The following is a 22,698-nucleotide window of genomic DNA, read 5'->3' on the forward strand; positions in this document are numbered from 1 at the left end:
TCAAATGTTTTGATGCTGAAGACAACAGCAGCTCTTCCAAGAGAAATCATTCCAGGTTTCCCGAGCCCCAAGGAAAGCACAACCAATGAAAACCTGGGATGTCACCAACATGTTGGCAAAATCACCTGTCACTTACTGTTCTCCTGCACTGATCTCCAGGGAAAGATGGCTCATTCATAATCCTCAACAGAGAGTGAATCAAAAAACTGTCACAAAATTCATAAAAGGTTGCATCAAAAGTTTTGGTGCTTCCAGTCTCAGTGGTCCCATTTGCTGCAACTACCCCTGGGAAGCCAGCAATGCTGCAGTTAGTAATGCTGGGGCTACTTAAGAGTCATACTTGCACCAAACACTATGCTTAACACACGTCAGTCAGATGCCACACAAACACATTCATTCCTGTACACTTCTTCCTACATGAGAAAGCAACTCAAGCTAGCTTGCACATTTGGCTCTTGGATTAGTTTTGTGGATATCCGCTCTTCTTTCTTTCACACACACCTGTCCTTCCTCCTCTCTTGCCCCGCTCTGATGAAGCCAGCTACCTACAGATCAGCAAAGGCCTCAGAGCCTAGCTGGATGCAATATAGCCAGAATACGTCCACGGACGCGAGGAGACCAGAGGATGAAGCCATGCTTAGATTACAGAGAAAATGCAGGAAATAAAGAGGGAGGTGTGGTACAATACACAAACACAAAGGCAAAAAAAGTCCAAAGGTAACAAAACCTATGCCGCACCTGCCAAACAGTTCAGTGGATGGTTTAGGGGTAGAAATAAAAAGTAAAAGTAAGGAAAAGTAAAGTAAACGCCCTTTCAACAGTAAGTTTGAAATCCTTCTTCTCCTGTAATTCATCAGCCCAAAAAGAGATTATAATGCTGACATAACAGCTTCAAGCCTAGCAGAGAATGCAAAGTTGTACCACGGAGCTACAGGAAAATCACAGAAATATCTCACAGTCTGACTTCTGTCTGGTTTCCACAAACAGCACTAAAAACTTGCCTCCATCTGCCCGGCAGACGCTTGAAGCTGCAATTGAAAAGAAGTGCCCCTGTGAGTAATAAGCCCTTAAATCTAAGCCAAACCAAATCACCCTTTTCTCACATAAGGCTTATCATTCTCTTGGGAGAAAGTCATCCTTTTACGTTACTTACTGGTCAGCAACTTCGAGGCATTTCCCAGCTTCGCAGCTCCCATTACAATAATGCTACAAATTAGCAATACCACTTTGGATCAAAATTTTAATGAGGCACTAAACCCACAAAAGGGGCTCTGTATAGCATAATTAAATAGAATGGGCCTAAATAAACAGTAAGGTTTTACTGGTTACATTATAGTTGAAAACAGCTGGGAGGCAAAGAATGGAGCATTGAAGATGCGTGATGTAAAAAGGCATTTCACAGAATGCAACACTGAAACTTTTCATATCGCACAAACAGTAAAACACAACGAGCACGTGACTTCCCTTTGATTTGGAAGAATCTGTGTGGGCACAGGGCACTTGTTTTTTTCCTTCTGCCAGTTAGCACAATGAAATATTTCACTTGCAAACCCAAACAGCGGCAAAGAGAGTTATTTGTCCTTCGGAAAGAAATAAATACTTCAGAAACAGGTAGAGTCAGCAGGAATATCTGCTTCAATCAGGCCATGGGATCTGCTGGATCATGGTTCTCAAGTGCTGAACAGTGCTGGGACTCCACAAAACAGCCTTGCAAACAATCAGAATTATTACAAGTCTGTTTGGCTCAGAGCTGCAAGACACTCGTTTCGTGCTCATGTCAACTCCTCGAATTCGCTGCAAGCGAGGACATTCAGGCTGAGCCAAGTAGCTCAGCATCCAATTCTCCATCTGCAGCAGCTATTTACAATATCACATTTGTTCCACTCTGTCAATATTTGATCCAAGAGATGAATAAATCCTACAAACACAGGAAGGTTTCAATTTCACATTAAGGTAATATTGACGGTGGTGCTTCTGTATCATGTAAAGTCAGTGCACTGTTAATCTTTGAGAATGAAATTTCTGGTAAACCTGGTTTTCATTTCATCCCCCCCAGTCCTCTAGGCAGCCCTTTCTCAGAGTCGAAGCTATTGCTGCAGTTCTGGGCTTGTGAATGAAAAGTTTCTAAATTCATCCTGGTTTATCATAGGAAGAATGCCTTCTTCAATGGGAGTCAGAATGGGTTCCTCTTTTATAAAATCAGGATCAAAGTTGCTCACGTCATCTTTGGATTTCTGTCAAATGGAAAAGACAAAGGGAAGAGATGTCACAAGTATGCATCATCAGCTTGATACTCACTTTGCATCCTTAGTCCAGTCTTTAGTGCAATGAACCGTTACCTCAACAAAGCTTACAGAGATTTTTCTGGGTCTGTACGGGAGCAGCTGAGTGCCCCTCAGAGCCTCTTACAGTGTAAAGCCTTTTAGAGTCTTCGCAGGCTTTTGACAGGCAAACCTCTCATTGATTTAACTGATGCTGCTGCTGAAGGGTTGCCTGCCTTGATGCAAAAGGACAGGGCACATAAATCAGTCCCTTTCCTCCAGTGTTAGCACAGATCAAGCCATGGATACACTAAGGAGGATCCCTTAGTCTTTGATTAACATTAAAAACCAATCAAGTGGCTGATCCTGTATCGCTGCAGTTCCCCAGGATGCCTTATCCTGTACCCACTGAGCTCTGTGGAACAGGACCAAGCTGCCCACTGCTGTTAAGAGTTAGCAGTGTGACCACAGCATGAGATACAGCCAGCCTAGTCAGTAACTTCAAAGGCAGTGAAGCCATAGAGAGGACCCTGGAAAGTCTCTCCCCAGGGAAGAACATCACAGAGCATCATTTTGGACACGTGGCACCACTGGGAAAATGGGCAGCACTGGTAGTGGGGCAGGTAGAATGAGGATTACTTACCCTGTTTTATATGTGGGCAAGGCAAAGGGTAGCTAGGTGCCTGACCTTCAGCACCTGCTTTTACAAACCTGCCTCTTTTGGCACTGAGCTGACTTTGAAAATCCAGCATGGAGAGGAAAAGCAATCTGGACAACGTCATTTGTCCAACCAGCAGCCAAGCTAAGACCAACCTCCTGCTTCCCAGACCAGAGCTTTCAAGTCAAGGCTGCATTTCCTCCTCTGCCTTTTGGATGTCACAGCAATAAACCTGCTTAAAAACCCCAGAAGAGACAAAACAAAAACAGGCCCCTTTCTTTCCCCCAGCCCTCCTTCCCACATACAATTCGGGGTCTGAATGGTGGCTCCATCTGGCGCTGGTTCAGCAGCTCCCAGTCCAGCTCTTTGAAGTAGGGGTGCCGCAGGATCGCGCTCTCACCACCCAATGCTGTGCTGCCCAGCCGCATGCTGGGGTTCTTCGTCATGAACTGCAAAACAAAAAGGGCTGTTTGTTTCCTCCTGCCCGGCAGGGCCAAGGGAGAAAGACCTATTAGTGGTGGCACAAAAGCTTGTCCTCAGCTTTCCTGTTGAACCCAGTTGCTGGCCAGACTTCTCGATTTCACTGTACTGGAACTGCATGCAAGGAACTTGACTCATTCTCTAGAGGAAGAAATCTGGGTGTATTTCTCCCTGGTCTCTTATTATTTCAGTCAAAACCTTGGTAACCGAAAGAAAAGAAAGTTGAAGTGCACCACTTGTAACGTTGTAGATGTTACACAGTGTCTGGGGTGTTATTTATTTCTGTATTAATTTCTGAGGAATACAAGCTCTCACTCAATGCTGTTCACCCACCAGCCAGGCTTTGGATGAGAGCCTGTCCTGAACTGTGTCTTTTTCCTAAGCCTCAGCCCGCTGAAGCGCAGCCAGGAGCCTACGCTTTCCTTCCTGTCATCTTAGGAAACAGAAAAAAACAGTGAGGCATTGGCTTTCATACTTCCCAAAACTTTGAGCAGATGAATACTTACAGGTGACTGTCTCCTCCTCTCAATGGTGAAACTCCAAAAGAGGGTTTCCTTTTGTAACACACTTTACTCTGCTACTAGAGAAAAGAAATCTGAAACTTCAGCCAAAGCGCCCTGATTTGCCCAAGGAGCAAAAGGAAAGCCATGGACCGTGCACACAGTGTGAGAGGGCACTGATGGCTGCCCTCGTTAGGTCCCAACAAGAATGATGAAGTGTGAGTGCTTCAGATGTTTCTTAAGGGGAAGGGAAATATTGGGGGAGGAGAAGAATCCTTTCCCAAGGCAGAAAAAGAGCTAGTGTGCTTGTTAACTTAGGATTATAGTCCTTAAAAACTCAGTAACACACAATCTTTTCCTTCCCTTCAAGTATTTCTAATTCGTAGGAGAAACCAGGTTATGTTTAAGCTGGGAAAATAGCTGCTTTTATTTGCCTATTGAAACAGCAACATAAAGCAAGCCCCACTCTGGTGGAGGTGTCCAGACGATTTCCTCGAAGATGAAAGAGCATTATGTTTACCAAATAGCTGAACCAGCCAAACCAGACAATCGGTCACTGTTTCGGGAATGACCAAGTCTGCTGCATCTGGGCTGTGAGGAAATGAAAAGAAGGGGAGATGCAGCAAGAAGCCAACTTGCTTCTGACTTCAGGAGCTTTTCAGAAGGGACAAACTCTGCTAGGTCGAGAGGATAAAAAGTCTTGTCATTCCATGCCTAGAGAGATGACAGAGAGAAGAAAGAAGACTGCCAGAGTATTCTCCAGTGCTCTGTCTGGGGAAGCCTTCAGAGCCAAAGATGAGGGGATATCTGCAGCTCAGAGACCTCACAGGACCCCAGAATCTGATAAATTGGCACAAAAGCCCAGCTCCAATGTGACCTCCCACCATCCTGACATCTCTCAGGACAGCTACTGCTGCTGCATTCCCTATGGCAAAGCTGGTTTCCCACCATCCCACCCCATCAATACAAGCACTGCTGAGAGCATCCAGGTTGTAAGAGCCATCACCAGGACAGGAACGAACCAGCATGGTTCTCTCCAGCTGGGGCGTCCACGTGCTCTCCCTGGATTCTTCACTCATGCAGCTTTTTCAGGGCCAAGCCAAAGGAACAGCACAACTTCTTTTTTTCCCTGACCCTTTCAACACATTTTTGTCCCTTCCTACCAACAGAATCCAACACGATTTGCTTCCCAAGGGACTCTGGCCCAAAATTTTTATGTAATTCTGATCTCCAAACAATATTTTGGTTTCCAAACCAGAAATAGGTCCAACCAAAATCTCTCAAGAGACTTGGCTCAAACAAGCCTTTGCAAGTCTTTAACTAAACTTGTCTGGTTTGCAAAACATGCCAGAAATCTCCTGGTAACCCCATACTTCTCTAGAAATTTCCTGCCCAGATCTTTGTCCCCACAGATGGATATCTGCACCTCACTAGCTCTGATTTGCATTGCTGGAACATCTAGAAAGCTCAAACAAGATCAGAGCTCACTGGTTCTGGGAGTGGTAATGACTGAAAGAGTCCAAAAGACAAGGCAAAGAGGAGAGAAAAAGCTGGGAATAAGGCCCACATCCCCTGGCTCCCAACCTACCACTGGCACCATTATGCCAGGAAGCTTTTGCTAAACGTGTATAAGGAGAAATCATGTAAGACTTGATCTCTGGAAAGTTAACATATTTTTCTCAGGTTCCCATTCGTGCACAACCATAAGAGACCAAAGCCTAAACCAGACTGCTCGTTCCCAGACCAGTTCAGGGCCCTGGGATATAAAAGTGTGTTTACATTCCTATTTGCTTGCTTTGTTCAAGATGATGCCAAAATTGCACCAAGCTAAGGCATCCGATGCAACAAGCAGAGAGCCAATGTAAATGCATTCCTTACTGCTTAAAGCACCCCTTTTGTTAGGATAAGGATTAGCCAAGTGCCATTCCTTGAGGTGGGCTGTTTTGGGCTCTGAAAAAAACAAAACAAGAGTCAAAACTGCTTAGAGCTGACCAGCTAGCTCTAGTTTGTGCACTCAACCCATGTATTGAGAAACTTCAGCTGACACCAAGCATCAAGCAACTCTAGGCTCCACCTGCTCCAAGTCTGCTGTACAGAGAAGGCAGGAGGTGAGTGAACACTTCAAACTCACCCACTGCTGGAACACGTTCTCCCCACTGGCTGCTGAGAGTGATGCTGAGCTGCTGCAGAAACTCTCTGAGTTAATCCTCACCACAAAAGCAGTAAGCTGATGGATGGGATACACAATCAAGCAGCACAATCCCTAGCCACCAGGCACATGCTCAGTGCTGCTGCCTCTCTTCATCTGTAAAAGCAGGGTGCTAGAGTGACCCACCAGCACACAAAAGATTTTGGCGAGGTTTTTTAAACTCCCAATAGCTTCCCTCTCAGATAGTGCAACCCTCTGAAGTGAGCTAATGGAGTAAATGTATATCATGCACTCTATAAGGAGTATCAATGTAGCACGAAGAGGCTTCTCTTTCATGGGACTCAAACCCTAACAATCTGCTTCAACAAAAGAGTGGGATATAGTTTCAAAGGATGACCTCTTACTGTTAACTTCCACCCCTGATAAATTTACTGTACACTGTGCTGAGACCTCTTGACTGCATCTGCGCATGGGAACTGGCACTGCAAATGTTGCCTCCACAAGTCAGCGAAACACGCTCCCGTCTCCAGGCACCCACAGCTCCCTGTCAGATCACTCAGCCTGTGAATGTACATATAAGTCCACATCCAGCTGCTGTGACAGAAAAACAGATATCAGCCACTGCTGCTCTTCCCTTACATGAAATGTTCTGGTGAATTTTGGAAGCAGCAGGTCTGCCTCAGTAGCCTGGAGAAGGTTGGGCTGTCTTATCTGGGAAGCGACTCCAGTCCTTATCAGACAATCAAGCTGAAAATCAAACCGTGATTCCAACAGAAAGAGCACTGGTTTTGCACCTGCTGTCTTGTATGAGAAATATAAATTATATATGGCATTATTGAAGTCAGTTTCCACTAGAACATACAGCTAACCCACTCAAAGCCTACCCGAATTCACCAGAAATTACTGCACTGACAAAAAACTGGATGATGCAGTTTGCATTATGCAGGAGGTCAGAAAGAAAGAAGAATATAATAACCTCCCAAAGCTTAAAGTCCACAAACTCTTCTCTCTCTCTACCTGAGGCAGCACTGACATTTCTCTGCTGCAATAGGGCAGTATCTGAAGGCCTGTCTCAAAATGGCTCTGGTATCTGATGGCATTTAGAGCACAGCAAACAAAGAACTAGGGGTTTCTGAGGAACTTAATGGCAAGCCCAGCTTTCATCTCTGAAGTAAGTACCTGGAGCCTGTACCCACAGCTACGACCATATAAGCAGCACCTCTGAAGCAATCAGCAGAAGGACAGTTAGAGTTGTGTGCTCAGAGCACAGATGCTGCCCTCTTCCCAAGGGCAGGCTGTGCAAGGGAAAACTTTTTGGAAGTGCAGATCACCTTTACTGCATTCAGAAACAGCCAAGCTCTGGGGCTGGTAAAAGCCTTACAAAGTATTGGCTGCTCCTGGCACGCACAGGGTCAGACTCCTGCTTCACAGCTAGGCTCAGGTTGGGTAGTCCTAAATGTCCTTCCAAGTACAAATCTCCAGTGTTTTTGCAGGTGGTGAAAGAAGATGTTCTGCAGAAAGTTTTTCATGGCAAAATGTAATCTCCCAGTGTTTATTATCTCTAATTTTGCACGATTATCCAAAATCCATAACGAATGTCACCGTCTGGTATGCTAAGTCCAATGAAGAAACACAGAAAAGTCCAACAGTAACACTAACAAAGCAAACTAGCAATGTTCCTTAGCAAAAAGAAACACATCATCACCAAAAATCAGAAGGCCTCCCAGCAAAATCAATAGTAAGTCAACCAGTGTTCAGCTTGAACTTGGCCACCGGGCCTTGGCTATGATCACATCCAGCGACAGGGAGTGCAAACAGCACCCCTGGGCTGGGTCCCTAAGGGCACAGTGGAGCAGGGCTCTCACTGACCTCAGCCAACCCCTCAGCAACAGCGCAGCCAAATCCAGCAGCAGGAAAGAGCCAAAAACATGACTTCATGAAACCATTTGAAAAACATTTACTGAAAGAAAACGCAGCAAGTCACAACAAGAAGTGAAGAGGTGGAGATTAGCCCTCGTGTGAAGTTACAAGGAAAAAATGCAGAAACAGCAGTGCCAAGCAGTGGGAAAAATCTGCGTCAGCCCTGGGAGCTCAGCCCATGGCAGGTGAGGGAGTGCGGCGGCTGCCGGGGCACAGGGACCCACGTTGCTGGGATCATGCTGGGAAGGGTTGGAGTCCCCAGCTGCAGGACAGGGCTGCACTGTGCTTCTCCAGCACTGCCCACGTGCTGTGATGCAGCTCCCGTCTCAAGAGGCAGCGTGTGTAAATGAGTGCAATGGCTTGGAGGTCTGTGAGGTGATGTTTGTACAAGGCAGATGTTTGTAGGTGCTCATTTCCTAGAGTTTACAGTTTCCCACTCTCAATAGTGACATTCTGATAGGATTTTATGTAATTCATTTGCGTGCTACTTGCGTCAGGATAATTCATGCTGTGAGTAATATTACGGTGAATAGATTCCATGAAGTTCCTTCATGTTCTAGGAAAGCAGCAACAAACCCAGACTCCTCCACAGAAGAAATGCTCGAGGAATACAATCATTCCTTTCACACTGTCAGCCATCTGGAAGAGGAGTCCATTGTTATTTCTTGTGTTAAAGAACACCTTGGATGTGCCAGCTCCCCCCAGCACTCTGTTGCTCTTGGCAGAGTGCATTCACCTTGAAAGAGAAAGCACTGCCCCCGAGCAACGCATCTGTTAAATGCAAGCCCACAGTATTCCCCATCTTGCAGACTGGCAGGACAGAACCAGAGGAACTCCTGCTCTACTTTGCTGAGCCCAGGGCAGCCTGCCGTGGGTATGAGAGCAGATCTTCAGTCCCACCTCCTCACCATGACAACTTCCATTTGCCTCAAAATCGTCTTTACAGAAATACAGAATCGCAGAACCACAGAAAGGTTTGGGTTGGAAGAGACCACCAAGATCATCCAGTTCCAACTCCCCTGACGCAGGCAGGGTCGCCAACTACTACATCAGGCACCAGCCCAGGCTGCCCAGGGCTCCATCTGTGGCCTTGGGTTCCTCCAGGGATGGGGCACCCACAGCTCTGGGCAGCAGCGCCAGTGCCTCACTGCCCTCAGACTGAAAAATTTCCCCAACATCTAACCTAAAGCTCCTCTCTTTTAGTTCAAAACCACCTCCCCATCCTAACAGTATCCACCTGTGTAAAAGTCGATTTTTAGTTGATTTCTTCAGGATTGTGCACATGCAATGATCAATCCTGAGCTGTTAGAAGCAAGAGAGATTTGCCAGTTCATGGCATTAGCTTTTCCTGCCTGTTGGTGCTCCTCGTGTTGCTATCCAAGTGCAGACCAGCAGCAGAGAAGGTTAAGGCCCCACAGTCTCCACTCTAGTAATGAGGGACAGTGGGGAGATTGCGAGATACTGAACATGCTCGTGCTCATTAGGATTCATATGCTGAACTAACAGGGCAGAAATTAACTCAAAAGGAAATAAGATTTCTCAAAGATCCATTTGATCTTAGACAAAAGGGAATCATTACATAAATAGAGCAATTACTCTAATTAAGGGTTCTCTCTATGAATCTCCTGACGGAACGCTGCAGTTGCTGAAAACAGTTTGGCTGTCCATTATATAAGGCAAACAGACCTGCAGTCTGAGGTTTCACTACCCCTCATCCACCTCTAACAAAGAGAAGAAAGATGGCTCTGTGGCTCCAGTTGTCAATGTCTGTATTATTTTTAATGACTGGAAGTCAAGAGGCTTTAGTATAGCAGAGAGGCTTTTTTATTTCTTCTTCTATTCTTAAATGAAAAGCTGCTCTTTTGAGCCAGCTTTGCATTTTGCTCTCTTGGGCAAGGCTCCTACCACCCTCCATTGCTGTCATACCACAGCCTGGTCCCACTGACCACTCTCGAGTGCTGCCTTAATTTTACATCGAGGATTTGCTCTGACAGCAGCCACTAATGGCCATGCAACATTTCAGCTTTCCACCCTGCACACAGCAGGATCGATTGCTAAAAGCCATGACTTGCACCACTGCAATCCACTGTAAGCTGGGATACGTGTGCACGTGGCACCATGACCCCATCCCGGGGTGCTGGTGACAGAACTGTGAGCAGGTGAAATCCTCCAGCGCTAAACAGGTCTGGTGAGCGCAGTGCCAGGCTGCAGTACAAGGCTGCCCTGAGAGCATTTTAAAGGGAAAGTGAACGAAGAGATAAAGACAGAATGTGAAGTCTCAGTTATTTCCCTCTCCAGATAAAAACGAATGGGAAGGGAGGTAAAAATCAATTGTCAGCCTTGCTCCTAAATGAACTAAGGTAAACAGAGCACCTCACACATGGGAGGGACACACCTGGCTCCACATTTCCTGGAGGTTCAACTTTGCTCACTATCATTAAGTGAGACTAGGGCCAAAAATAATCATGCTTGAATAGTTACAAACTTCCTTGCTGTGTTGAAATCTGCCTCTCTGCCTCCTCCCACCCAGTTTAACTCATCCACACTAATGCAGAACGAAAAGGCCACAAACATTAGACGCAGGAGCTTTATGCTGGGCTCTGATGGTAACTCCTGACTTCGGTACTCATCTAATAAATAACACAGAGAAATTAACTTTAGTCATCAGATTATTTAACATAGGTTTGAGTCAAGATGTCACTCTACCAGCCTGTGTTTTGAGAACGAATGGGCACAACCCAGCTCCCACATGGGTCACCCGCTGTATGGGCTGCTTGGAGCTTCGATACCAAGCTGCTGTTGTTAAAGTGTCCCCATTGGATTATGGATTATGGATACACCACGGGGATACGCAGCTCAATTACTAAATCAATACATCAATCAGGGTAATACAAACGTGCAGAGGGAATGAGCAGCACGCTCATTAACAGACAGGGGCACGATCCCACTCTCCTTTTAACCAGCTCTAAGATCTCCCCAGGGTTCCACGGGAAAACAATTAATCCTTTTCTGATAGTCTTGTCAAGAGGAGCCGGGAATTTATTACACAAGCCTGGGTGGCCTATTTACATAGGGTCAAGTACAAAGGGGACTAAAGTGCCCTAGACAAACCTGTAAAGGCCAATTAGGAAAAAAAAGAAAAAAAAATCACAGGAAAATACTTCAAAGGAGCACTTTCATGGTCGTGGTTATATTTCAATTCTTTTAATTTCAAAGTTCCTGAAAAGACAGAGTGGGTCAGAAAGGTCAACGCTGGGAGGACGACTGGACAGAAAGACCTACAGCCCTGAACAACTGGGACAATTGGAGATTTACAGCCCCAAGGGGAGCGCTGGGACCCCCCAGTTGGATGCACTGGCTCTCCATGGGCAGAGATGGCCCCAGCTGCAAGTAAGGAGTGGTTATTCCCATGTCCAGGTGGGAGCCGGGTTCTCAAGGGAACTCTCGGCCCTTCCCCAGGATTACATTTTAATGAACTCCACCAAAACACTCTTGAGGGTCTATAATCACTGTGTTTATCTGTGGCACAGCTGAGCAGTCAGTCCAGGCCACAACTTTTAGGCTTGGCCACAGGAATTGCCCCTTCCTATGCACCAAGAGCAAGCAGAAAAAAGAAAAAGAAAGTGGAAAGTTGGCACAATGAATGTCACTTCTTTTTTTTTCTTTTTAAATCTCTGGCAGGAAAGAGAAGGATGAATCATAATTGCCATAACAATAGGCAGGGTTAGGAGCTTTTGTTGTGAAGCAAATCAGAGCCTGCATGCTGTGGGCTTAAATAAGAAGCCAATTTCAGCCTATTGAGAAAGGAAAGGTAAAAGATCTGATGACAACTTCAAGATGAATTTGGCATTGGCAGGCTATACACCGATGGCATTAGCTTTCCTTCACAGTGAATTATTCAGAAGCAGGAGGCTATTACTGCAGGGAAGAGGAACACATCGGAAAGGAGTGTGATCAATCAACAGAAGAGATTAAAATCACTGGGGAATACTGATTGCTTTTTAAGAATTACATGGCAAAGGGACAGGACATTATAGTAATGGAGATGCCAGCTCAGGCAAAAGAAGTAAGACTTGGCCCTGTCACTTAACCACACCGCATGTTTATTGCATAAATGGTTCAGACAAGAGATCATTTAAAGCTGCAGAATTCCTTCTTGCTTGGGAAACAACCGGCTCCAGGGTCCTGCTTTTCCTGCAGAGGCTCCAGAGCCAACCAGGAAATGCAAGATGAAAGCATTTTTGAAAACAAAACAAAGAAAAAATGTTTACACAGATCCGGCATAGAGTTTCACAGAGATTCAAATATCTGCCCGAGTGTGACAGCCAAAGCTTAATCAAACTGTGAAAGGGATTTATGGAGCCAGCCAGCTCTGAAGGGATGCCAAGGAGAATAATTTATTGGAATATTTGAAGGCATTTTTAATATCTGCCTCTGTTAGCTGGCTCCTTGGCTCTGAGGATAAAGCAATGAGACCATCTCACTCCCTCTTTGATTTCAGTGGGTCCACCACTGTGTTGTTCCTTTTCCTTTTAATCTTTGTTTAAAAAACACTCCCAGCATCTGGTTCATTCAAAACCAGGTTCATTCTCACTATTCCAGCACTGCATGTGGAACAGATTATGTGCATTCTTCTGTCTGTTTGAAAGAGCCCAGCTCAGATCTGCAGGATGCAAGTGCAAAGAAGAGCCATGTGCCTTGTGCAGCAGCGAACAAGAAATGTCTGCAACATTACACCATCGCCACGTGGCTGCCTTGCTTCACATCTCCTCAGCATTTAGGTGAGGACAGGGGAGCACAAGCACCAAGGTCTGGCCTTGCTCACACTGCGGCCAAACTGACTGCCCAGGGCTGAGGGAAAAGGCAAGGCAGAAAGGCAGTGGGAAGCACATATGTATGGTGCTTGGATGTGCCAGGTCAACTACAGCAAAGGTGCTCTGAGTCACGCATCGCTTGCTGCAGCATGCAGGGAGGATTCAGGCATCTACCATGGTGTCTGAGCTGATGACAGTTCCTACTAGTTCTGACCTCCCAGCATCCAGGTGTGCTGGACTGCAAGCAAGCACAGCGAACGAAGAGAAGAAACATCTAAGAACAGTTCAGAAGACCTCATCCTCCGTATTGATGTTCAGGGAGCAGCTGTGGAGAGCAGGCAGCTTGGAGCATGTACATCTCTTCACTCAGATGTCTAAAAACTAGCTCTTTCTTTCCACTCCTCTGTCACTGCAGGCTGTTCGCTTAGATTATGTTAAAATCTGCCTCTAAGTCTTTCTGCTGCAAGAACCCTGGCCTCTCCTTTCTCTCCACATTAATGACATTTTCAAGTTACTTACAGGCTTGGGGCCAGTCTGGTTCAGCAACGAGTGCTCACCGTCCAGAAAACCTTCCTGAAAATAAGCTAAAGCAGCACAAAAGGGATGCTCACCAAGACTTTGGGTGCTCACAATGTTATCCCCTCACCATGCAGTTCACTCCTCCTGTAGCTCAGCTCAATCCTCACTTTGCATTCTGCTGCCATGCTTGTGTGGAGTGCCCTGGGGGTATTTGTTTTGTTTCTCCCCAATCTTCTTTCCTCTCAGCCTGTTACAGTAAGCTCTTGTAGCACAGTCCAATTCTTCAAGGGCTCTGCTGGAACAGTTATCCTGCATTCAGCCAGACTGACCTGCCCTGTGCTCTGGGCATGTGGGTTAACTGAAGCTCTAAGAATTACTTCACAATAGTGGGAGATTATTATCCTCAATCTGTACTCCCCACAGACTCCTGGATTTAACTCCTACACACAAAAAAATAATAGTAAATAACATTTATATCTCATTCGGAGTCATCGCTCACAACTGTACTGAAACAAAGAAAAACACAGCTCATTTTCACTGAAGAAGGGAAAGGAACACAGAACATTTAGTTTTTCCTGGCCTAGCGCTACTTGCAGATTTAGGGAAGAATAAAACTAACATACCCACACTTTTTCTACTATTATTTAACATCTTTCTATATGTGAATATAAAAAAACCAACCATCACAAAGCACTTCTACAATTGACTACCCATGCTTCCTAAGTCAACCCCTTGTTTTAAGGCAGAATTTGGCCCCATTTCCAGCAATATGCATGCTTCACCCTCCCAAGCTGGAGAGAACTTGTCTCCGGAGCCGCACACAAACGATTACACACCTGCCACCAGCACTACATTGTTGGGAATTCTCCCGTGGCCCTGCCTGCTCTGACATTAAGTGACAGTGGGACCTAAGGCAGCTTTATATTCACTTCTCTGGGCACCAAAGGAATGACAAACTCCTACGGAAAGTTTTGAACGGCTTTTTTAATTAGCAAGCTGAACGTTGGCTGAGTGGTTGAGAAAGGGCCCCAATACCTTTTTCCCACTGAAAATTAAGTGACTTGGTGCCATCTGCACTACAACATTCCTGAGCGGCTTTTTTGGTCTCCAGAAAAAGCTGTGTGTGCTGCCTCCTAGGAGAGAGGGCTGAGTTACACTGCCAATGGCCTCGTGGTATTGAATACTGCTCTAAGTACTAGTTGCACAAGCAAGCCAAAAGAGCTAAGGAACTAACAGAAATCCTTGAGTTTCTTGTCTTTGGTCTGTCATGGGCTCACAGAAATGGGACAAGAGGCTTTTCCTTTTAGATCAGGCTTCAAGGCTGTCCGGAGGCCATGGGGTTGGATTTAAAGTGTGGCACATTCATAGAATCTTAGAATCATTAGGGTTGGAAAAGACATCCTCCAAGTCCAACACAGCCCACCCCACCATGCCCACTGCCCACATCCCTCAGTGCCACATCTCCGTGGTTCTTGAACACCTCCAGGGACGGTGACCCCACCATTCCCATGGCAGCTGTGCCACTGTATCGCCACTCTTGCTGAGAAGAAATGTTTCCTAAGGTTCAACCACTTCCCCTCCTGCTGCTCTCACACAATCTCGCTCCTGGCTGCTGATGAAAGCCAGGCACAAAATCCCAAGTCCCTTGTGCTCCAAAAGCCAAAATGTACCCATAACAGTTGGGCTCAGAGCTGGACCTGACTTCAGCTGACCCACAGAGCTCCACATCCGAGCTTGAAGCACTCATTCACAGGTGCTACAGCCCCTTGATGTTAACTTAGCAACAGAAAGGGAATTTGAAGCTAGGTTTTGCTCTTACAGCCTTAGGGAGCATGGGGTGGATGTTCACACCTCAATAGTAGTGTCAGAGTTCACAGAATGCCACATGAGCCAGAGGGGGGAACTGAACTCAGTGGCACAAAGCAGCAGAGACTGCACTAAACCAGAGCACTTCCCTTTTGACTCAGCATCACTTCCAGGCTATTATTCTCTAGAAAAACAGTTAAACTTCAAGTTTTGCTTTTGCATTCTTTTCACTATATTGCTGGTGTTGTTTCTTCTCTGAGATATGGATCAGGTTTCCTTTCTCAACTGAAGTCACTAATCCTTCCATCTCTCCCAATCCTTACAGTAATGCTCATCGTGCAAATCCTCCTGCATCAGTGCTACCCTGTGCTGTTCTACCTGAACCAGACTACTGAAACCACAGCCAGCTTCCTCTGCATCTTCCTCTTCTCTTGCCTGATGTTTATTTTTCACAAGAAAACCACTCAGGGGAATCACCCTTTTTGCTTAACTCTGGTGGTGCTTTCTCCAAAGTACTTGTATTTAACCAGTTGGAGGGCAAACAGACATCAGTCTGACATGTGTCCCCAAGAACACCCAGCCATGTGCCCAAGCCTCACTTTTTGAAGCAGTATTTCAGCTAAACCAGAAGCATTTCAGAGCTGACATTATGACTGGAGATTGGTACCCAAATGCTAAGAGACAATCTCGGCTTCACTGAACCCAGCTACGACAGGTTCAGAAACTCAGGGTGCAAAAGGCAGAGCACTGTTAACACTTCCCCAGGGAGATACAGCTTTCTAACCTGTGCTGTCACTTGGCTCGGAGAGCAAAAACATCCACGTCGCAAATCCTCATCCAAATTTCCAAACCTTTTGGCCAACCACTGCTACCTCAGAGGATTAGTCCATGGAGTAACTCAATAGACTTTGTCCTCCTCTCCTCATCTGACACCAAAGAAAATCCCTGCAGCTTTCCCTGTGAATTTACTTCCCATTACCCCACTTTTGAGCTCCAGTTCTCACTGGAAGGTCCCTTCCTTCCCCCGCCCAAACAAGCCACCTGTTACAAACACAGCGTGACTGCCATGCATTTGAAAAAGTCATACGTGAAGCAAGTGAAACACGCAGCCAAAATATCACCCTGCTTATGGGAAACAAGAGGGTTGTATTTCATTTTGTAATTCACTCAACTTAATCCCCAAGCCTCCAGCTGCCTGGAAAGCCACTTTCTTTGCTCAAGCACTTTTTGCTAGTAACAATTCACAAATTCAAAACGTCAACGTGCTGTAACAAAGCAAATCCCAGTTGCACTTTCACTGTAAAAGACACAGTCCAGCAGTCTCTGCTCCCTGCCTGCTCACAAAGTTTCTCTTTCACAGCCTCTTCGTCATCAAACACTGGAGATTACTTAACTGATAGCAGAGTATGTGAAAGAGTTTCTTTTACAGGCACAGATCGCATAGCACTATGGCTAGTGCTCCTCTGATATACATTTGTTGCTATGGGTAGAGCTATGGAGAAATAGAATTTTTGAGGGAGAGGGCAAGAAAGGATCGTAATCAAAGCAAAACTTCTATTCAGACTGAGATAAAGTGGTGTAAATCCATTCAGCAGTTATTTTCCTTTTCTGCAGATCCTTCCTGCCCACAAGCAAATCCATGCTAATTGGACTTGCTTGACCAAGAAGCAGAAGACCTCAGTTTGTGTTCACTCTGCCTGATTTGAAACCATTATTCCCTAAATTTCCCAGTGACTCACTCCAGTCATGCAAGGTACTGTACACATATGGGATCTGGGATTTCCCAGTTCCCTGCTCTGGTAGTACTGATTCCATCCAAATCCTGTTCATGTACACCGATTTAGCTCTACCCTGCTTCCAGCAATTCAGTGACAGTATCAAAGGAAAAAAAAACCCCAAACCATTAATAAACAGATAAAGAAAACTTCTTTTAGAGCCCAAATCTTTCTAATTTGAATTCTAAGCATGATCTCAGGGCACTGAGGCTGTTTTTGTTTTCCTTGGTACTGGTGCTCAAAAACACACCAGTAACACCCACTGCTCTAAATGAGGGCCTAAGAACATATCTTGGTCATTATCAGGAAACTGCAAAGATGAACAGGATGCAATCTTCAGAAATCAGGTGGTTTCTGATGAGGGGAAATTGGTGACACACAATTATGGTAAATGAAAGCAAAACAAAATAACATCATCATGAAACAGGTCCTAAAACCTATTATCCTTGTTTATAATGAAGCTCTTCAAGAAAGCAGGCTGATCAAGTGCTTTCTAAACCTACATACACACATTTGTAGAGAACCTCTTAGTACCTACACCTAATCACATCTTCCTGGCAGGGGAATTTGATTTTAGTTTCAGAGCTTTGTACCACTCAAGAGCTAAGTGAATTCTCGCTTGTTCTGCTCAAGGTTATAGGCCAGAACTTTCGGTGAGGAGATAATCCAATTATTGAGGCTATTAAGGCCTTAGTCTGCAACATAAGAGACCCTGGGTTTAATTCCCTGCTCTTCCATAGACCTCCCATGCCATGTAATTGCTTATTATCATTTCTGCCACCAAAGCAGTTTAGTGCTCTGATTTTCCTTACTTTTAATATCATGGCTTAGAAAGCACTGCCACAGCTGTAAATCAGGCAGCTCACATTCACTTTCTTTTGAGATAAACAACACAACAGTGATTAGAAGGTGCTCACACATTAATGACAATGCTGTATCTACAAAAAATAATATTAACATTAGAAGACTACAATAAGCAATTCTCCTTAAAAATTCTGGCTCCCAGATTAAAGCCCTGACAAAATCAAACTCTACTTTAAATGGTTCTTTAAATATTTAATTTCTCCATTTCTTTGAGTCAGCGCTCCACACGTTACCATAAAATGCTATCTCATCCAATTATTTCTTTGACCTTCTATTACCATTTAGTAGTACCAAGCCTTGAATACATCTGTGTTCGCAGTGCTTTGCAAGGAAAGGACATACTCTGATCCTTCTCTACACGAAGTGTGCTTAGAAATATGAAAAGATGTGATCATGGGCAAGAACAAATCAGTAGCAGAATAGCCAAGTTAGGTCTCCTGACTCATAGGTTAACGCCTTTGTCACTGATTCACGACAAAGTCAGGGATCTCCAGTACACTGGGAACAGTTCGTACATGCAGTCTGAAATCTAAAAAAGCTTCCTTCTCACATCACAGGCAAATATGTCAGACACAGGATAAGAGAGGTCCTGGGAAAATTCAGGAATACATGCTAGAGCAAGAACTAAGTGCAGTCAACAGCAGCTCTCCTCAAACTGTTTGCTGTACAGCCCCTTCCCTGCCCCTTTTTCCCCCAAACACACAAAAATCAGAATCTTATGTACACAGATAGGCAGTGGTCCCCAGGGGAAAGCTGACAGTACCAACAGTCAGAACAATGGATTATCAGGAAGTCTTCACTTCACTGACGCTTGAGTCACATGGAAATCATAAAATCAGTGAATGGCTTGGGCTAGAACTAACCTTCAGGACCATCTAGATCTAGTCTCCCACCATGGATTTGGACGCCTTTCACCAGACCAGGCTGCTCAATGCCCCCATCCAACCTGGCCCTGAGCACTTTGAGAGATGGGGCAAACACAGCTTTGCTGGGAAGACTGAGCCAGGGCCTCACCATCCTCACAGTGAAGAGTTTCTTTCTTATATCTAATCTAAACCTACTTTTTTTAGTTTAAAACTGCTACTCCTTGTCCTATCATACAGTCACTGCTGGTAATACTGCATATACCTGCTACTTCTGTTCTGGAAGATGACCATGTGTTGTAAATCATTAAGCCAGCAAGAGAATACCCAGACAGGCAGACAAGTACACACTCTGCTTGCCAAGTTGGCTGCTGGACCGTATAAACAACATAACTATGAAAGCATACTGAAGTGTGGCAGGATATTCTTTTTTAGTTTATCTTTCAGCCCAAGATAAGAAAGGGCCAGGGAAACCACAATTTCTGAGCGCCCATCCTCCAGCTCTGTTAACTTTTGCTAGGTTTTGTCTGAAGAAAGCCAGGACAGAATGAAGACAGCAGAGGGAACTCACCGCTTTGAGAATTGCCACTGCGTCCTGCTGAAGCCATGATGGGTAGACAACTTCATCGTTCAGAATGGCCTCAAAGAGGTCGTCCTCATTCTCTGCCTCGAAGGGCGCGTGGCCACACAGCATCTCATACAGCAGCACGCCCATGGCCCACCAGTCAACATCGGGGCCATACAGCATCTCTTGTAGAATCTGGAAAAGGGATGAGAATGACACGTCACTCCTAGAGGTTCCTAAACTGAGCCAGAGAGGAAAAGAGATTTGGAAACATTGCAGAAGTTCCTGCTGTGCCCTAACAGTTCTCTCTGCTATGCTGGCTGGATGTCTACATGAACTTATAACTGGAAACCCCTTGATCCGCATTAAGGTACATCAGATCTATTAAATGACTGAACTAGCTTGGCTGCTCACTGGGTCAACAATATCTTAGAAATGATGCTAGAGTTTATCAGGAGGAAAAAAGAAATTTCAGCTAAACTCTCTGAGCCTCAGAAGTGGCAGAGCAGCCATGTGCATGAGCTGATACCGCCTTTTCCTTGCTCCTGGGAATGAAATGCTTGCACAGCTCCAACAGCAACACTTTCAGCTGGAGTGGGGAAGCAGCATGAGTGTGTGAGAAATGCACAAATACCAACCACAAACAAAAATTCATTTGTTTTGAAAGGAGGATCTGAAACCCTGTCAAAACATCTGTCAGCATCTGGAGGGCAGCTGATCCTTAAAGAGGTGTCTATTAATTTTGTAATGAGGTTAGTGAATGACAGGGAAGGGGATAAGTTAGAAAAAGGAAGTGAGAAATGAGGGAGAATGTGATGTCCTTTCAAATTAAGCTGGGCCAGGATCTGTAATCTGTATGTGCCTCTTCCTCAAGTGTTTTTGCAGTTGTAGCTCCACTATTTACCTCACCTTTGCTTAAGGAAAAGATATGCTTAGCTTGGTGCCTTATGTTTTATTTGCACCAAGGACCAGTAACAGAAGTGTGCATCTAGTAGGAAACCTTGCACCCAGCAGTCAATTAAGGTCTAACTAAAGACACTAGAGAGCAGACTGGCTGCTCGAAACTGACATTTCATGGCCAAATAAAGATTCCTCATACCTCTGGAGCAATATAGTCTGGTGTACCACAGAAGGTAGCTGTGGTAATGCCATCGTGAATGCCCTCCTTGCACATTCCGAAGTCTGCCAGCTTGCAGTGTCCCTCATGGTCCAGCAGCACATTGTCCAGCTTCAAGTCCCTGCAATGAGACAAGTTGCTACGTGCTTGGAGCAGCCCCAGCACAATTGGAGGCAGCGTCCCAGGCCCCAAAAGCTTAACTTGTAAACTGGACAAACCTCATCATCATTAAAAATAAAATAGAAGTAAAATAAACAAAAGTCATGCAGGAGGGGTTTTCTTTTGATTCATCTCTTGCAAAAGGGAGGGAGGAACAAACACTTTTCTGCCAAACTGCATTTAACATGGGTAGGTACTATACAAGTTCGCCCACATGGTTTTCCAAACACACCACAGGCCTGACCGGCAGAGCTCCTGCTCACTCAGATCTGAGGCTCAGTGGAACAGAGGTTGCCAGAGCTTCAAATTGTGTAACGATGCTGTGATGCAGCAAAACGCCATACAGGTGACACGCTGTGATTTGGCAAAGCACCGTGCCGGGGGGAGCACATCCTCTCAGCTCCTCAGGGTTTAGCTCCCAAACTTCCCTGTATTGGAGGCAAACTTGACTGATAAATTCCCCCCGCAAATTCATGAAGTCTTTAAAGCCTTCCCAGCTGCACCCCTTCCAGTAGCTAATGCAATAACCTATTTCCCTCTGTAGTGCTCGTTGGGGTGGGGGCTTCCTTGTTTCATACCTGTTCCCTGCCATGAGAGTCCTGGAGCTAAATGCCATCAGTGAGCAAGCTGCAGAAAGGCACATTTTCCAAACATCACCTGTAACTGCCAGGAAGCACCTCATCAAAAATAGGGCTGCCAAAATGACAAAGTCTTCAAGAAGCTTATCAGGGAGAATGCCTACAGTTGTAAGTATCGTCAGGAACAAGACCAGAAAGTACAGGGTCATCTGCAGACTTAGGCAATGCCTTCCTAAAAATACATACTAGCTCTTGGCACCTTTGCTTCTCAGCTGTCAGACAGGCTCTAGGCACCATCACAGATGGAGAAAAGCAGCTATGATGGGAGTGCAAATAGGTCACTTTTTTTTTCTTCACAGTTTGGAGAAAATCTGCATCAATGAGTGTCCAAAAACATCCTGGTAGTTGAGCATACTAAAATAAAAATTTATGCTGCTTCTCACACAAGATGCATTTAAACATCTCCAATACAGAATGAATTTCCAGGTCACAGCCCTCTCACAGTAACCACCTCAGCTGAGGCTAACCTTGGCCAAGAGTTCTGCACAGTGCTCACAGAAGCTCTGAGACAGGGAAGTGTTACCATCAACATTTTACTGAGATGGATGACAGACTTACGGGCCTAGATAAGGCCCATTTCAAACTCATTTAGGTGCCCAGACAGAAACAAAAAAATCTAATTATTTGAAGGTCTCAGGGCCCCTTTATGAAATCCATGCCAGAAATCTAATCAATTTTGACCTCTGATTAGACATCTATTTTCCTGGAATGGAAGAGCAATGAGGAGAGTGGAACACAGCTGGCATCTCCATACCAATGTGAAGATCTGTGGGAGCTGAAATCTGAGTCCAGCTTGATCCCACTCATCTTCTATGCTCTCAAAGTGAAAACCAGGTTATTGACTGATGCTTTGCATTAGCATTCTACAGCCCTCACCACCACCAGAAGCCTCTCTAGAGTTTGAGACAACTCTCTCACCTCTTCACTGTTAAAATGGAAACATCACTGACACACTGTACTATACAGAGCCACATCCTGCCCTAAAAAAATATGAAAAATTATTATTAGCTTCTTTTGAATGGTTGGGTAAGCAAGGGGTAGAGGTCACAGATTTGCCCATATTTGCCAGAGCCAAGACTGAACACCGACTTCCTGAATATCAGTTCAAGATCTTAACCATATGATCACACATCCTCTCTCTCCAATTTTAACAAGACAGAGCAACAGAAGCCAGTAAAAACCCCTCTGTCAGGATGCTGCCCCTCCCAGAAGGCCACTGCCTATCTGGTGGCCAGTGAAATTTGGACATCAAGGACAGTGCCCGTGCTTGTCTTACACTGCAGTATTTGCTCTCGGTGGGATGCTCAGCAGAAGATACTTATTTTTCTCCTTCTCTGAATTAAGCGTAACCGTTAAGCTGTGTGGGCAAAGGATTAGGTGAGCACAATGAGTCGTATTGTACGTGCTCGTCCAGGACAGTATGTCTTCAACAGCAGTTTACAGTCAAAGCTGCTGTTGCTCTTCCATGTGGTTACTGGCAGAGCAGGGAAGCCCTCCAAGCATAAAGGCAAGCCTTGTTTCCAGGAATCTGCAGTGATGTGGTTGAAATGCACAGTTTATTCTTGGCTTGGTGTTAAATGCAGCAACTGCCTTTTCAGTCCTGGGCAGGC

At 45.3% G+C, this 22,698-nt stretch overlaps 1 protein-coding gene across 1 annotated transcript in view; it reads right to left on the reverse strand.

Annotated features, from left to right (window-relative positions):
- Positions 1-793: 793 nt before the first annotated feature.
- PRKCH (protein kinase C eta) overlaps positions 794-22,698 on the reverse strand; it is a 108,246-nt gene continuing 86,341 nt past the window's right edge. Inside the window, exons 12-15 of the mRNA XM_010712057.3 lie at positions 20,274-20,412; positions 19,181-19,369; positions 3,225-3,368; positions 794-2,234 (exon numbers count right to left, since the gene is read on the reverse strand). Of these exons, the coding sequence (XP_010710359.1) occupies positions 2,088-2,234; positions 3,225-3,368; positions 19,181-19,369; positions 20,274-20,412 (619 nt within the window). The 3' untranslated portion in view covers positions 794-2,087. The remainder of the gene's footprint in view (positions 2,235-3,224; positions 3,369-19,180; positions 19,370-20,273; positions 20,413-22,698) is intronic.

This window comes from Meleagris gallopavo, chromosome 5 (genome assembly GCF_000146605.3).
Source record: "Meleagris gallopavo isolate NT-WF06-2002-E0010 breed Aviagen turkey brand Nicholas breeding stock chromosome 5, Turkey_5.1, whole genome shotgun sequence".
Taxonomy (NCBI): Eukaryota; Metazoa; Chordata; class Aves; order Galliformes; family Phasianidae; genus Meleagris; species Meleagris gallopavo.